The 17894-nt window shown below is 41.9% G+C and overlaps 1 protein-coding gene across 12 annotated transcripts in view; it reads right to left on the reverse strand.

The window, feature by feature from the left end:
• Positions 1-429: 429 nt before the first annotated feature.
• Positions 430-17894, reverse strand: part of LOC136439256 (CD109 antigen-like) — a 35920-nt gene continuing 18455 nt past the window's right edge. For 5 of the 12 annotated variants that reach the window (XM_066434556.1, XM_066434551.1, XM_066434550.1 and 2 more), the window contains exons 21-36: positions 9860-9977; positions 9322-9435; positions 8529-8768; positions 7861-8005; positions 7342-7518; positions 6892-6973; positions 6417-6573; positions 5923-6021; positions 5087-5258; positions 4496-4719; positions 4029-4187; positions 3358-3420; positions 2602-2711; positions 2025-2196; positions 1730-1832; positions 430-1477 (exon numbers count right to left, since the gene is read on the reverse strand). In XM_066434556.1, the coding sequence (XP_066290653.1) occupies positions 1290-1477; positions 1730-1832; positions 2025-2196; positions 2602-2711; positions 3358-3420; positions 4029-4187; positions 4496-4719; positions 5087-5258; positions 5923-6021; positions 6417-6573; positions 6892-6973; positions 7342-7518; positions 7861-8005; positions 8529-8768; positions 9322-9435; positions 9860-9977 (2323 nt within the window). In that variant the 3' untranslated portion in view covers positions 430-1289. Of the gene's footprint in view, positions 1478-1729; positions 1833-2024; positions 2197-2601; positions 2712-3357; positions 3421-4028; positions 4188-4495; positions 4720-5086; positions 5259-5922; positions 6022-6416; positions 6574-6891; positions 6974-7341; positions 7519-7860; positions 8006-8528; positions 8769-9321; positions 9436-9859; positions 9978-11122; positions 11289-11741; positions 11947-13940; positions 14116-15280; positions 15459-16772; positions 16954-17894 lie in introns of all 12 variants that reach the window. The other 7 variants (XM_066434558.1, XM_066434559.1, XM_066434548.1 and 4 more) reach the window with 5 other exon arrangements.

Genomic DNA, 17894 nt, shown 5'->3' on the forward strand with positions numbered 1-17894 from the left:
TCACACCTATGTTCCTTCTAACCATGCAGACCTATGTACCACTCTAACTTGGTGACTACCATCTTCAGATCAAGGAGGTTATAGACTACATGTGTATAACCTTGTTTGGATCAAACAATAGAAAAACTGGAAATACCATCATCAAGACCTACCCACACGTTACTCTCCAAGCAGTGGAATGGGTTTTGATGTTTTTTAGGCCTTTTTGTCTGGCTTTCTATTTTGTCCTGTTTTCTTAATGTTGCCAAGCCATGCGTAACAAAAACGGCTTAAAACATGTCAAATATCTGCTTGGAAAGTACCTGGACATAAAGTATGAAGACAATCCACCCCAGGCATTCTCAAGGTGTGTTGACAGAGACAGACCCGCAAACGCTTCCAAAAACAACCTTGGCGAAGGTAACTTACAGACCACACTCAAGACAATGGTTCCTGATGTCAAGGTTTATTAAAGCAGCTTAAGCTTCTATCTTCAAGAATAGTTAAAAGGCATTGCACATAAGGGAAAATCTTGTCTACGCATGATCGGTAGACTAAAATACTTCACACATCTGATATACATCTATCCCACATTCACAATGGACAATTGTCCTTAAACAGCAGCTATTCCAACTCAATGGGACTTACGAGACTATATTACAATTAAAAGGAGTAGGTACATCTTTCTTGCTGAAGGTCTTGATTATCTTGAAGAGACTAGATTTGTACTTCAATAAAAGAAATACATTTAAGATGACTAAAGGCTAGTTTGTTACACTATCAAGGTTTAAAAATCCATTACAAGCAAATCGACTTGCTTTGGACTAACAATTCTTCACAAAGTACACCGATTAAATAAGGATTTAACAGAAACCATAATGAATTACAATCAACTTTGAGTTATTAAATTAATTGGCGAGTCAGTAGTTTTCTGGTGGAGTGGTTACTGTGTGTTTTTGATAAGGCGTGGATTAAAGCCGTAAAGATTCCAGCTGTTGGAAAACTGAAAGTTGTCTGCATCAATTGTCGACAATAAAGAATTCTTTGGAATAAGATTCCAGTAAAATACTCCTGGACATAAACATTTTAGGCTTATCTTAAGTACAGAATCACAAAGCGTTAAAACCATAAGCTGCATTGGTAAAGCAAGGTGGTCATTAAGCGGACCTCAAGCAACCTCAAACTAGATTGACAACATGATAGAGTACATTATGGAATGTGCAAGCTGAAAACTAAAAAAATCTTAGTTTTGTTACCAATTAGCTACAAGGCACATCCAAGCAGTCTTCACCGGTGGCGGTGGGGTGGCTTTAGCGGACAAAAAGCCTGGTCAGTAACACCAGCACCACGCCCAGAAGGGTGTCCATGGCAAGGGCAGGACCTCCATTGGTGTTCTGAGGGCTCCGACGGGTGCGGCATCCAGTACAGTCATCACAGACGTCACAGATGTTGGTGTTCTTCAGGGTCTCCGACTGATAGACATTTGATGCCTTGACATCTGTTGGTACCAAACATGAAGGATTAGATATAATTGTGCATTGTATGTACTGATGTCTGTGTGTAGTCATAAACGTACATATCTTTGCAAGTGTTGATATGGTTTCGCACAGAGTGCAACTTAAGTTTTCCACAATGCCCATTATAAGATCTGAACAACATCCTTAAACATTTGACAACACACCTCATGGCCTCAAACTGGACAATTGATGAACATGACTGTATAATTCATAATGTCTGTTGCTGTACAAACCTGGCTTGTAGTAGTCAAACACCTTGACCACAGACGGCTGAGTCTTGGCGACTGGCATGGAACGGTGGGATGTCAGAGTCACACAGGTGGGAGTGTCATTCATCTGGGGAGGACATTAAAGATAAAGAGTCAAACTGATTAGTGGGACAACATGGTCTATTGTGAGACTGGCAATGTCTCATTGACACTCTTCATATTGGAAAAAAACAACTAAACAGATGTAGGAGGATTTGAGTGTCCTACATGATGAAAAGCCAGAAAGAATTGAAGTGCTGTTACGTGTACTTTTACAGACCTCATCAAAGTAGAGAACAGCCTTCTTGTTGTCGGTTGAACGCTCAGCTCTCTTAAGTGTTGGCAAGTTCTGGTTCGCCACCAGGGCCATCAGGTCAGCCTCCTCCACATAGAAGCCAGAAGGAAGGCCTATCTCCATCACAGCCATACCACTGCTCCCACCCAACCGGTACCTGTGCAGAATTTTTTAAAAATCTATGATGTTTTAAAAAATCAGTACAAGATGGTATGCTCAAAATAGTGATTTTTAATACAATGTATGTCAATTTTTCTGTTTCTGCCTTAGAGAGCTAGAGTTTTCCTTAGCAAGCTAAAAGCACAAGATGAACAGAAGCAAACCCAACCACCCTCTGCTTGGCAGTGAACTTATTTCAGGTAACCCGATGACATGCTGTACATGTTGATATGCCTAGATTACTACCCCTGCTACAAATGCACATTCAAGTATTTGCAGTTTGTACATCAGATTCCTACCAATCAAATTGCATTCTTCTATGCAAATGCTTTGAATAACTTTACACGATGCTACAATGAAGTCAACTCCATAACAAGGCTGTCCAACAGTTAGGGTTACTTACTGTCCACAGGTCTCACAGGTGACAGAGTTGGTGTCGCTGTTCTTGACAACTGCCGTCAGACCAAAGGATGGAACTGGGTCCACCACATCAACATTGTACCGCACAAAGAGCTGGAACAGAAAACATCGTAGCTGTCGACTCCATAGCTAACAATCCTAAACACTCCTACATTACAACACTATATGAAATTACAAGAGCCAGATACAATTGGCTGAACATCATTGTGACAAGTTCTAAGTGGGTACTCCTAACAACCTGACATTACTGTGTAGGTGTAGCCATGAGTCATCTAGAACATGGTCCAATTGCCTGCAATCACTTCCTGACTCTTAACAGCACTATAGGACCCAAGCCAAATCATACTTCCAACTCTTCAAGTATCCTATTAAACCATTTCTGCCTTACATCCTGCCACTCTGCAATATTGACATAACTGTGGACGCACACCCAGACAAACAAAAACACACACTGACACTCCGTTTTCATGGAGGTAATAATGCCACACTAAGAAAGCTTCATGTTGTTTAACACCCTCCAGTCAATCTGTCCTAGCTTAAGAGAGCTTTTTGTTTCTTTTAACCTGATTTGTGTCATCTCCGCAATGCTTATCATGTCATTCAAAATGCAGACCAACATAGTCATGGGAATACACATGCAGGCGATAGATCTATGTCTACACATCATTCTTGCAATATGTGTACGAAAATGTTGCCATGTTTGCATGAAGGCTGGAATGGAATGGAATAGAAATCATACCTGCAGCAGACCCATTCCCTGTCCCTGGGCACGTGCAGAAAGTGTCCCACTCACATTAGGGATCTGGACAAAAAAACGTAACAACAGATATGAAACAAGCCTGAACAAGGATGACAGGCAACAGCTTACCTTTCAAATGACCTTCTGGCATTCAATGTTCAGACCAACCTAGTAAATATGGATTGAAGCTGAAAGTGAACTGTTGAAATACAAAATGCATGCAGTCTGTGACTGAGAAGAAAAGCTCTGCATTACATATTTATCTACTTGTCAAAGAGTACCACAGTATGTCACAAATCTAAAATGATATGCAAATTGTATGCTGATTTGTATGATCTTGACACAATTAGTAACTTTATGAAAACACCTGAACTAGTTTGAGCATTTTCCTTAATGTATTCCCCATGCAGTCAATGATCACAAACAAATAATACAAGACAATGACCCAAAACAAAAACACATACATGTAAAATATCATACTCATACTGCTTCAAGACTAAGACTAGTGGATATCATCATTTTACTCCCTGCACTTTATGTTCTTGCATTAATATAGACAGCATGATCATTGCTTCATCAACATATCTTTCAATCAAAGTGAATCCTATACAGCCCACCAGCTACACTCACTGGGCTATACAGCCCACCAGCTACACTCGCTAGGCCCTCACCTCTACTTGCTGCAGGACGATGGCATTCTGGTCGTTAACAGTGAAAGTGTGAGAGAAGTCAGCATCTGTGTCTGAAGTGATGGTGACAGTCATGTCCAGTCCCCCTGCACGAACCCCAGCAGCAAAGTAGCCCAGCGCCTCCAAACCCACAACTGTGTCCTGTGGATGAACAATAATCAAGATCCCTCATGACTGGTCAGACAACTTGGCAAGACAGCTGGATCCTCCCAAACTTCCTGTTAACACTTTATTCTCCTTATACAGATGGCAATACTGTTATTTTCCAGAGAACTACTATACAATGTACATACATGTATGATAATTTCTCACCGAGTTCCTATTTACACGTAGGTCTTGTATCAGATGACCAGCAACTTCTTTTGAAAGAGTTATGCAGTAATTGGATGAATTTAAATCAATGAATGGATAGATAACAGTTCTGATGTAGACATGATGAAGACAGCTACCTGTGTGGAGGAGTACCCTCCGTATGCGTTCCTCTGTTCTGACAGCCACTTCATGATGGGAATCCCCTCAATCATGTTGTCCCTGGCCAGGTACGTCAGGAGTGCGTACGCCGTCATCTCCACATCGGCGGAAGGCGTGTCATGGTACGGGGGTGTCCACATCAGGTCATCGCTGACTGGGGGTGGAGTGGCACTCTCTCCCTTCGTCCAGTACTTCTGTCCGGCTAAGACAGAACAACATGGTCACAATTCACCTTGTGAAGCAATGGTAATGAAGCTGAACACACAGGCTGGACACTGTTATGGTCACGTGTACTTGTAATATGACAAACGTGAACATGCTCAAAGTCAAATGCGAACAAGCAATGGTCTTCTATGGGTAGCAATGCATGGCCAAATCAGACCATGCACAACCTAAATTAATCAACCGTGCAAGGCTGCACTTTTGACGACCTACCTAGAGCTATGGAGAACAGGGAGAGGTAAAGGAGGAGAGTCATGGACATCAGTGCAACCAGCGTGACAAGATGATGATGACAATGAACATGCTAAGAATTCATTAGCTGTCAAACAATAAATTGTCCTTCCTACCATCTGTTGTTGCCAAGGAGTTCATCTTCTGGAAGGCATCGTCCTTCCTGCTACTGCCAGCCAGCGTGAGGGCATAGGTCATGGTGACGACAGTGTAGACATCTGTCTCACTGTCAAGCCTACTCTCCAGGAATGACACAGCTAGATCTCTGGCCCCGGTCACGTCCACCTTCTGCAGATACACAAAGGGGAGTAGAAGTTAGGACTTTGGAGTCTCATTTATTAGTACGTTGTACTGTATAAAAAATGTGCTTGTGACAAATTTGTTGCTGGCATTCATTACCAGTATTGCTAAAGACAGACAGACATATTACATGGGCATCACTTACCTTAAATCACTCAGATAGACTGCATTTTAATCAATACAAAATCAACCGGGTTTCTACAATTTCATCACGGATTAATGTGAATCTGCTCTGTGATAGAGGCTTATTGGTTGTACAAAGACATCAACGGCCAAGCCGAGGGTAGTGAGGGCCCCAAACCGCATAGTGGAAAAGTAGTTAGTTGTAGTGGTAGTGCTGAATCTAAATTAGAAAGTAGCTAGATATTCAACACCGCGGCCCTGCTGTTGGGGAAAGCTCAAGAGGGGCGAAATTTTCGGACGGAACGTTGAGCGGGAGGCGAGCCCAGTCATTCAGAATGGCGGATGTCGCAAGAATGAACGTGGCACGAGCGGAGGTCAGAGGTCGCTTCCTCCAGAGTAATTCCCTACGATTGGTCCACTGACCAATCCTACTATAATTGACAATTTACAAGGACATTGTACTAAACACATTTTGAATATATGCAATTATAGGTATGATGTAAGTCACAAACAAAGGAGACACACTCACATCACTATCAGGGGCATCCAGTGTGGACAGGAATTTGTTGTACTCCATCAGGCCCACCAAAATATAGGATGTCATTGTCACGTCAGAGGACAGACCTCCCTACATCCAACAGACAGACATTGCATTGTAGTCCAGGCAATGTTTGCTAAACAGTTTGGATGCTACTACCTTGTATATCTATTTTCCCTGGAATTAACATGTGTATCCAAAATTTTAGATTGCCTAAACTTTTCTCTTTAAAGACTTTTGGAATCTGATGATTTGCACACTTTGTGTTATATTTCTATGGTATCAAACAACAGAATTGTCGTCACACATGCATAATGATTATGCTATACTGGGGAGCACAAAATACAGCGAAGTCAAGTTGTATTGATGCCATGTCATAGAAGCACAAACTACAGCATATAGGCAACAAGGTAACATTTGACTTTCCTACATTCTGCAAAATCCCTAACAGTTGGACAATTCTTCCAAAGCATAGTATTTCTTACCTGCATTTCCTTGTGGATAACCCTGCCTGGTTCTGTGAAAACCCCATTGCTCTGCTGTTGATTCATCAGCCAACGAACAGCCTTGGCCTGAACCTTTGGGTCGATGAAGGTGAACTTTGCTGCCTGTGCAAAGGACTTCACGACAAATGCTGTCAGCCTGGATTGAGAGAAAATGGATCCATCATTGGTGATCATGATACAATGTATTGAAGGAAAAAATATGCCACTCCAAAAACACAAAACCTACATAGTCAAGTGCAAGATCACCCTAACCACCATTGCACATTGCACATTCCTCTACTCAATACTTATGATCAAGAGTCATACTTTTTGACAACTCGAGTACAACAACTTGTTGAGCGGAGGATGCTTTCAAGCGGGATTAAAAGTGTTACTAACTAACTTGGACAGGTGATTGCCCAGTTCTTCATAATTCACTAATACATAATAGGATGAATTAGTTAACATCACCAACCATGAGCTACCAGAGTCATCACTTGTTCCAAACGCACTAAAGGACCCATCGTTGTGTGTGTAGGTCAGTTCACGCTGATAACCTGGGGACATGATAACAATGGATTAGACTTGAATGAAACTTTTCAGATTACAGTTACATGTATGTAATGGTATATAATGGAAGTCATCCAACCAGGAGGTTGACCAACACTACACAATATGTTGCTTCTTTTGCAGTCTGTCTATTTGAGTGATTGTAACAGCAGTGAATAAGGAGTCCTAAGATCTCAAAGAAAAGTTCCTCAGTGTAATTTGGGAGATCAGCCATTTATTCAGTTCAAAGACACGTTAAAGAGGAGCAATTGATGTGCAATTTACACGTCTTTGATTCGAGGTAGCTCATACATACATACCCTCAACTACTGTAAGATACATTGACACATCAGATCTAAAACTGAGTGCCCCTTACCTGAGGTCATGAACTTCAAGGCCTTCTCCTCAATCTCTGGGGTGACCTGGTCTGTCTGGTCCAGGTAGTACATCACATAGACGTTGGGTGCAAAGGTGATCATAGTCTGTTCACCACAGCCATGTGGCATCTGAAGTAGGCTGTCCAACCCACTGATGGTTGAGCCCATCATATCACCTGTACAAAAAACACAAGTATTTATTTGTTTGTCAGATCTGTACTTGACAATGGTAAATGCAGGCTGTGTAAGGGACCAGTTCCTTTCATCCAACACACACGAGGCAAGCCCCTACTCTTTATCAATAACTGCAGTGGGTTCTTTTCGGATAAGTGAGGTGTGCCTCCCTTTAAACATGAAACAACTGACTTAACGTCCTTTTCCCACATAATGCTACACTCTTACTGACTGCAGTTACACTGAACAAGCCTGACTGAATAGAAAAATAACAATTCAGAACATGAGTGTGTAATGGCAAAGGGTCCTTAATTGGCTCATTAACAGGTAACAGATATGCTTACCCATAACAGACACACGGCAATAAGCTGACCCATCCACCATGCCACTTGGGGGCAGAGACAGGGACAGGGTCTGTGTGACGTCACCACCGCTGTCACCAAGGTCCAGTATGACAGACTTGGTGTACTCTTTCTGTTCTCCCTCAGGCTAAACAAACAGATCATGGCAATACTGTATTAGACAATCAGTTAAGGTAATGTTAGATATACTTAAGTCGCCTTAATGGTATTTCGCCGTGAGCTGTCTTCTATTTCTAAGCTCACCGACCGCCTGATTGATCCCCAGCTTTCTTTCGACCAGAACTGCATCAAAACTGATGGACACAGCTGTCCCCACTCACCGCCCAATTATATAATATATGGTAGTTAAGGCAGTACTTAACTAATAAGACTACACAACCTCAAATATCTTCAATCTCTGTGACAAGATTTTGCTGAGACCATCTCTACTTTCATCTTGGCAAAAAGAAGAAAATAATCTGTGCTACACACTATCTACACTATCTGCCAAAGCCTGGTGCAACTTCTTCAAATTAAAAGTAAATCACCCACAACAATCTTTAACCATTACATAGTGTCAACTGCATTAACTGAACTACCAGATATCCTCATCTGTACTAATCTGATCAGATCTGCCTCAAGTCTGATGCTGTCATCATTACCGCCCTCACCTCCACAAGCAGCTGCCTCTCCACAGCATCAGCAGCCAGCGTGGACTGGGCCGACACCTTGATGGGGATGGCCCCAAACCTCTTGGGGACTATGGGGAAGGATTTGGACCTGGAGGTGCCAGCAGGAACGGTCAGTACCACAGCCTGATTGCCTGCCGTTTCAGTACCAATGGAGTTGACATCGTTTGTGTCCATCACAAGGTGCATGAAGCCATCCGACCCCTCCAAGGTCACGGTCACCTGGGGGGTGGGCAGAGACATGTCAGTGTCAGATCTACTGAAATACTGTAATTCACTTTAAGTTCACAGTAGCAAAATTTCATGGTGTAAGGAAAATTGACATTTTCACTAAACTTTAAGGTATTGTCTAAGGGTGGCTGAGGAATTTTGGTATGTTTTTGAAAAAACCCTTTCTTAAGTTTTATAAACCTTCCTCAACCTTATTTTTTTTCAGGTAGTACCTTATAGCAAGGTGATAATTTGTGCAAATTAGTATGATGTCATGATTACATCATCAAGATTTATAAGGCCATGCCCCTTTTTTAGAAAAAATGCTCTCCTTGGCTTATGCTTCGATGTTCATCAATATAACTTTGCAGGAATGTACATGATAGTAATACTTAAAGAATGACGCGTGGCTATGTGAATATTTTGAATTATAGAATTTTGGCGAATTTGTTTTGTTTGATTTTTAAAAAAAATTCGCCAAAAATCTATATTTCAACATATTCTGCTGTTATAGTTTAGGTTCAAGACAACCACAAAGACTGTGTAAAATTGTAGCCTGACTCACATCCATGTCAACGTCCATGTAGTTAAAGACCAGGGCTTGAATTGCCGTCTGCTCTTTGTTGACTACAGAGTAGGGAAGGTTCAGCGACACGAAGAACGGACGGAAAGCCTCCATCTAAAACATAAAACAGCATTGGGAATGGATGTACCATCATACCATAAACCTTTCATTGGAAAAATACTTGAGGTATACATGACTGTACAATCACTGAATAAGATAATGTTACTAGATAGATCTAAACAGCTTGAATGTTTGGCAATAACATAAGGTACTGTAAAGCTCTTGAACTGTATCAACCTTCTCTTTGATGTTGGACATTTCCATTACTTGGCAAGATTATTCAGTCTAAAGAAACAAAAATCAGCATTGAAAAGGTTAAGCTTCAGTCTGCTGAAAGTTTGAAGAGCATCATAATGCTCTCATAGCACTATTCAACATGTCAATATTTTAGACAATGTTATCTTACAGCAGTTCCCAGCTCTATAATCATTTTCCCCATTGAGTCACTATATTTTATGTCTCCTAATACTATCCCTACCGACGCAGGTGTATCTGCCACCCCAAGGCCACTGTTGTCGTTCAGAGCAAATGCACTGGCTATCCAGGACGTCATAGTGTCTGGCACAGTCGATGTGAATACAGCTGTACCGTCAGACCTAAGGAAGACATCCACAGGTGAGTAAACTGTAAGATCTGTCTCAGTAAACAGGGTCTGAATGTGTTAACAAAAGAAAAACTCTTGCTAGTCTGAGAGCAATGTGAGAAGAGTGTCAAAATAGACTTCAAAGTATGGTAGAGTAGCAAAATGTGGGCACTGCAGCACACATTATCATGGCATTTGAATTAGCCATATCTCATTGATCTAATTTAATTCGTCAGCCAAGCATTGCTGTAATGTTTCATAATCGGACCATTTGCCAACAGAAAAATCTATGACTCTTGTTGAGATTAATGATTATGATAGACAGAATGAACTGATAGACTTTGTTTTAAGTGACAGGGTTATATTTGCTGCACTACCATAAACATAAAGCTGGGTTTTCAAACTGCTTTTAACTGGTTTCAGTAATGTTCAATGTTGAAATGGGTACACCAGGAAAATTGATCAGGAGGGGAGGGGAAGGCAGATGGTAGTCTTACAAAGAATCAGATATCTGCAATTCTTATTATCTGTAAGCTACTCATGATTCCCAACTACTCCTGACCAAGATTTCCTGGTAGAGCCCGAACAATGTCAGTCAAAATCCACTTAAAAATATATCAATCAGTCAGTCTAACTCAGAAAAAATAGCAGTCTACAGAGCATGGAGGTTAGTTTGGTAGCAACTGATCTAAATGTGCTGCCTAGTCAACAAAACTATGGTTAAGATATATTAGCTGATTATGCCTTAATTATAACCAAAGTCTCTTCAATCAAGGGAATACTGTGACATTCAGTTTTTTCATTAGGAAGTATTTTCTTCTGTTAAGAGGATACAAATGATGGCCAATTAGCTCTTTTCTTTTAGATGCTTCAATGATAAAGATCAAGAATCCACGGAAAAGAAAAAACAAACTAGTGCACAGCTACCAAGTTTGAAAAGACTTTGGGTCCTACCTCTTCACACTAGTACATGTACATCTACATGTAACAGTTTTCAGGAAGGAAGAAGGGAGGAAAGGACAGAGACAGGAGATAGGGTAAAATGTAAGGATACTGACAAACATAAAACAAGATCATCTGTGCTACAAGTGTTAGTGTTGCTTGGAGGAAATAGCTAACTAACTAACTAACTAACTAACAATAGTAATCTAGCTGTACCCTGCTCTTGCTTTGGTCCAAAGCCATGTTTCTGGAAAGTAGGTCCGGACTTTACTGACAGCCATTAATGACTCCCCCTTCCCTTCCTGTATCACGCTTGACTCCATTCGGGGCATATCACCAAAATGCGCTGGCATTGCAAAGGAGATCGAGGGACCACGGAGTACTAACAGGAAAGTCATGCAGTTAGTTCATATACATATCAGAGGTATAGTCATGCAGTTAACTGTTAGTAAAGTGCAAAAAGAGGTGAGGTACATTGAGCACTCTTAGTCTTCATAACCGTATCGCAGGGGAAATTTCTTTATTGATCCTAATTGAGATTTTGTAGTTCATTCAATCTCCATACTTGGTCTTCATCACTGAAATCTGGTACAAGTCCTTATTCCTTATGCCATGCAGGCAAGTTGGCTGTATCCAGCTTAGACAACAGACCATGCACAATGTCAAGTTCCAGAGAACAGGGAAACAGCAAACGGAGTCAACAACTTCTTAACTCTTCCTGCCTCATGTTGCTTGTTACAGTCTTCTGACAGAATGTGGTGTTCAGAGACACCAGTGAAGAGTGCAGAGGAAAGGAAATGTTTGATTTGACATTGTGTTACAGTGCTTGTGTTACCCTGCAGTTGCTTGGTCAAACAGCCAAGTTTCTGGGAAGAAGCTGCGGACACGTTTGACTTCCCGCAGGCCACCATTAGCATGGTCAGACTTCTCTTCAAATGGAACCCTGTCCATACCCTTACGATTACTGTCATCCTCTGCCACACCATCCTCTGCCACACCAGCCAATGCAAAGCCAAAGTCTACATCCGGTAGCCTAAAAACTTGAAATAATGAATAGTTATGTTGAAAATCGTGATATCTTCCAACGATGCCAATATTATTTCAAATCCAATTCCATATACCAAATGCGACTGCTGCAAACTGAGCAGAACAACCATGGAGGGTTGACAACAGACATACACAGAACGAACAGAGACAACACAGCCACTGTGGAACTGTTAATCTGTAAGAAATTGTCAATTGACAGAAAAAAAATTGTCATTGTCATGCAATGCATTGTTGCTATAACTGCCTATAATGTATCTTTGAACAACCTGATCCCTAAGAAGAACTTCCTGGATCCATTTTCTTTGCAATTTTCCATTTCCACACACACACCAACAACAGATACTGTACCATTCTTTCTGCTTACAAAGGATGATCTCCATTATCTCAACATACAGGCAGATTCCATCTTGTCTGAGAAGTGCCTGAGTGGCTGGCCTTAAATTTTCTCCATATAAGGTCAATGTAGCTAACGTAGGTGTGAGGCATGTTATCTCGTTTGATGACTGGAAAGGGTGTGTCCTGATAGTTTCCTTGAATGTGTAAATGTTACACTGCAACTGTTTGCTTCTGTTGCCATGCTTCATAGCAATACCTTCTGTAAAAACCTCAGTCTGTAACAGCAGGCTCCCTGCAGGTGTGAATCTGCAGAGATGTGTTATGCTGTGTTTATTTTACCCTGCAAATGTATCGTTCACAGACATATTTTGGGAAAGAAGCTGCAGACACGTTTGACTTCCTTTGGGCTGCTGCCACCGAAAAAGGAGAAACTCTCCGAAGACGATCCTTCCAGAGGAGAACCCTCCATCGAATGTCCAGTCTGAAGAGAAAGTCATCCTTCCTAACCCCAACTTTTGCATGATTCTCTCCAGTTGTTGGCAGTTAACATGAGCTACTGTAAAACACTGGAATGCTCAGACAATGCATTGTTGGTGTTGGTTGCAGCTACCATGTGTAAAGACTTCAGAATATGTACAACAGAAACTATTCTCCTATAGGAATGACAAATAAAAGATGCAAGACGATTTAACAGCCATGATTCAGCAGGCAGCTATACATTGGACAACTAACTTCAAACAACGAATCCTACTGTCTACCTTTACCACAACCTTGAGATTACCACCGACTTTCTCCACAGGGGAAAAGCTGCAGATGTTCTTGAACAGAGCTTCAAACTCTTTATGACAAAGCAGTGGATATGTTCCATAGGTTACTATTTGCAGCAAACCTTCTCTCCATAAATCCCCAAACAACTCAGGTAAAAGGCCTACTGTATAACATGCCTACAACATCGGCCATGATGTCATTCTTTGTGTCATACATTTGGCTTGGAGGCCAACAACCAGCATAAAGCAATATGAAAATAGTGATGTTGAGCTGAATTGTTTTTAAACCAGTTTTTCCTCTGTACTTAGGCTCAGAACTTGTTGAGGCAGAAGCTGGACAGTTGGGTGGAGGCGTGTGACAACCCGAACATCCTCACCAAGCGGGCAACTGTAGTCACTTCTTCTGTAGTGGCGTGCTTCTGATCAGCATGGAGTACCATTACCACAACTAAGACAATATCACCATACATCAGTATCAGAAATGGCCTTTTTCCCCACCCTGCTGACTTTACATTTCTATTTGCTTCAAGCATGAGCACTGACAGCAGGAAAAAGTTGAACAGATGAAGTCAATATGACAGCTGGGTACATGTTTTGGACAGATAAAAGTTAGGCAGTGAACCGTCACATTGTAAGATTTGAATAACAAATATGAATCACATAGTAGAATGTAAGAAGTTTCCCACTTCCGATACCGTTCCATGGTTAAAGGTACACAAAATTTTGCAATCCTGACCCTCTTAGTTCTTCCTCCAACTCACAGAAATTAGAACTTTTGTAACTGCCAGTCTGAGAGTACACAGCACATGATAATTAGTGTGAGGGAAAGACACTGCTGAAGAGGGGTGCATCTCCAGGGACGTGTTATGCCGTGTTTAAGTTACCCAGCAGTTGCTTTTGTCCACAGCCATGTTTCGGGGAAGAAGCTGCGGACACGTTTGACCTCCTGCAGGCCCCCGTTGCCTCCTCCAGCAGATTCTACAGGACCAGCAGCTGCAGCTGGCATCATTTCCATGGCATGATCCATATCCATGAACGCATCTTCAAGCATAGGGTAAACTGTTTGGAAAAGTCAAACAGGGGTTAATGTTAATCAGTGCATAGGGGCTCCTACAGTCTGTAGGTCCTTGCAGGCAATGAAGTAGTAGCTTGCTATAGAAACAGTATTCCACAATGTCCAACCTGAAAATTGTAAACTCCTTGAAATGTGAAAGGGCAGGTAGCAAGTCACAACTCTTACAAAGCCATACAGGGGAAGTTTCCCTTTACAGATTTAGTCTAAAGATGCCCATTATACTTTTGGTTGAAGAAAGTTGTAGTGGGTCTCTGCATAAGATCTTTGTAGGATGGACAGTGTTTTACACTTTTGCCCCCGGGTCATTCCAATTTTGAGAGATGTGTTGTATTCCTTCCTGCTTCAATATGGAAATCTTAGAACTGTATGATCCACAGGCCACAAAGTAACAACCATGATGCTCGCGATGGCCCAAAACAATGTAAAACCACCAGGAGGCAAGAAATGTCAGGCATCAGACACGAGACAACTTAACAGGCAAGATAGCCAAGACCCCGCTGTTGGTGTGTGAGGATCCTTTCTCATCCCTCTTAGGTTACCACGTCACCTACTTTCCCCAAAGGGGAAGAAGAAAACTGGGTACAACTTTGCTGGAGGTATGTGTTCTGAGGACTGCACTTGTTCCCCTCATTGAAGTCTAATATTATTCAAGCCACTGCATGCCTGTTGTGTTTTATCTAAGGGCGGATGATAAACTAGGGAATATCACCACAGAACACCATGAAGAGAAGTCACCTTAACCATTTTCCTGCTGAGTTCTGCCTCAACAAAAATAATCTACATATACACTGTACTTCAGGCAACAGAGCCCATATAAAAGCTCAATGCAGTGCCTGTGAATACTGATATACAGTGTTATGTCGGTAGGCGTGTTACATACAATGTAGTGAGATATAGATGATTACGTATATCTGAAATAGAATGTTAAGTAAACCCAGTTATGATTCCTTCCCATTGTCCCTAACACTACCGGTAGGTCTTTTTGTACATGTCAGGTTTTGCAAGTCTGTCCCTTTCAGTTCCAAATCACTTTCCATGCTGCCAGTCTGAGAGTAGAGTGTACATGTTGGTTAGTGTGAGGGAAAGATGCTCCAGTGCAGTGCAGGAGGAGTGCATCTCCAGGGACATGGTTTGCTGTCTTTTTGTTACCCTGCAGTTGTTTGTGTCCACAGCCATGTTTCAGGGAAGAAACTGCGGACACGTCTGACCTCCTGCAGGCCCCCTCCACCACCGCCCCCTCCTCCAGCAGATTCTCCTGCGGCTGCAGCTGGCATCATTTCCATGGCATCATCCATCTTCATGAACTCATCCTCACGCATAAAGTAAACTGTTTGGAAAAGTCATACAGCGGTCAATATTTAATCTACAAGAACGAAACTGAAATGAGTGCACTGAGGTTCCTACAGGCTGCTTTCAGAAAACGAAGTAGTAACAAACAGTATTCAGCTCCCACGATGTCCAACCTGAAAATTGTAAACTGCTTGAAATGGTATTCTGCAAACATGAACAAATGTGGAAGGGCAGGTAGAAAATTACCGCTCTTACAAACAATTTAGCCATGCAGGGGAACTGTGCCTGAACAGATTTAGTCTAAAGGTGCCCATTATACTGTTGGTTGAAGCTACCCTATTCTTGCTTCTTCCCCAACCATGGATCTCTGCAAAGAATCCTTGTAGGATGGACACAGAGTTTTACACTTTTGCCCGTCATCTGCTAAACACAAGCTTCCATTCTTAAATTTTGAGAGATGTGTTGTATCCCTTACTGCTTCAATAGGGAAATCTCTGAACTGTATGATCCACAGGCCACAAGGTAACAACCATGATGCTCGCGATGGCCCAAAACAACATGAAACCACCGGGAGGCAAGAAATGTCAGGCATCAGACACGAGACAACTTAACAGACAAGATAGCTAAGACCCTGCTGTTGGTGTGTGACGATCCTTTCACCTGACACAGATCTCTTAGGTTACCACCTACTTTCCCCAAAGGGGAAGAAGAAATTGGGATACAACTGCTGGAGGCACGTTTCCTGAGGACCGCACTTGTTCCCCTCATTGAAGTCTAATAGTATCCAAGCCACTGCATGCCTGTTGTGTTGCATGTAAGGGCAGATGACCAACTAAATGTCAGTGACAGCAATAAGTGGACCAAAAGCTAGGCAACATCACCACAGAACACCATGCAGTCACCTTAACCCTTTTCCTGCCTGCCTGAGTGCTGCCTGACCAAAAATAATCTACATTATACATGTACTTCTAGCATCAGAGAGTACATAAAGGTTGAATGCAGTGCCTGTGAATATTGATACTGGTATACAGTATGTAGCATGTATGTATGTAGGCAAAGTTACATAAATTGTAGTGAGATATACGTATATACGTATATCTGAAATAGAATGTTTAGTAAACCCAGTTATGATTCCTTCCCATTGTCCCTAACTCTACTGGTAGGTCTTTTTGTACATGTCAGGTTTTGCAAGTCTGTCCCTCTCAGTCCCGAATCACTGGAATTTTAACTTTCACTGCTGCCAGTCTGAGAGTAGAGTTTACATGGTGGTTAGTGTGAGGGAAAGGTGCTCCAGTGCAACAGCGCAGGAGGAGTGCATCTCCATAGACATGTTTCGCTGTCTTTTTGTTACCCCGCAGTTGTTTTTGTCCACAGCCATGTTTCGGGGAAGAAGCTGCGGACACGTTTGACCTCCTGCAGGCCCCCTCCACCGCCAAACCCTCCTCCATCAGCTCCATCTGCGGCTGCAGCTGGCATGAATGCCATGTCCGGCATGAACTCCTCCTCCATTCCACGACCAAAAAATGGCCCAGCTGTCAGGAAAAGTCGGAAAACTGTCAATATATCCATTTCATAGAATCCAATTAAGTACACCTTAGCTCCCAGACTGCTCACAGGAAAATGCCGCATAAACAGCAGGTCCCATGATGTCCAACCACCTTTAGTTAACATTTTTAGATCCAAATTGCTTTCAAATTTAAGGACTTATTTTTCACCAAATGAACGTTTGATATGTACCATAATTTGATAATAAAGCAACTGATGATGATATGATTCTCATGGTTTAAAGGGTTATGTTACTGCTCACTAGTTGCGTCAGATTCATTCACAGTTGATGTTTGAATTTTGCCTAATAGTTTGTGAGAGAATAATCTGTTCCATTGTTCTGTGGAAGTGGTGGGCCCTGAGGCCATTGTTTCCCTCCACTTGTTTCCTCCAATAGCGGCTTTCATCAGAGAAGAAACTGAGAGCATGTTACAGATGAAATCACCACATCCTGCAGCAGATCCTGGCACAGAAAATACAGGCGATTTCCAATGAGGCACAGAATACTTGACCTAGTCTCCTTCCCAACATGGCCACTTCCTCTTATGACAAGTCCTCCTTTATCAACAATTCAGCAGTCACAACATCCACCAAGTCCGTGCACAGACACATCTTCTGTCTAACACTTCAACCTTTCCCAAACAATTGCCAGTTCTAAGCTATCTGTTTCCTCTACCATATCAAACATGTCAAAGCACAACAAAGCCACTAGAGATGTACATCAAACTGATAATGTCAGGTAAGGCTAAAGTTTAACTTTTAGTGTGATAAAAGTAGTTTTGTTATTCTGTCCTTCTCAGTTTCTCCTTCATATCACTGAATTTAAAACTCACCACTCACAGGAAACATACAGTATTTGTAGTATATCTATATGGGGAGACAAGCCAACCACAAAGAATAGGGGTCCCTCCCAGTGTGAGTGGATCGA

This window comes from Branchiostoma lanceolatum, chromosome 7, assembly GCF_035083965.1.
Source record: "Branchiostoma lanceolatum isolate klBraLanc5 chromosome 7, klBraLanc5.hap2, whole genome shotgun sequence".
Lineage (NCBI taxonomy): Eukaryota > Metazoa > Chordata > Leptocardii > Amphioxiformes > Branchiostomatidae > Branchiostoma > Branchiostoma lanceolatum.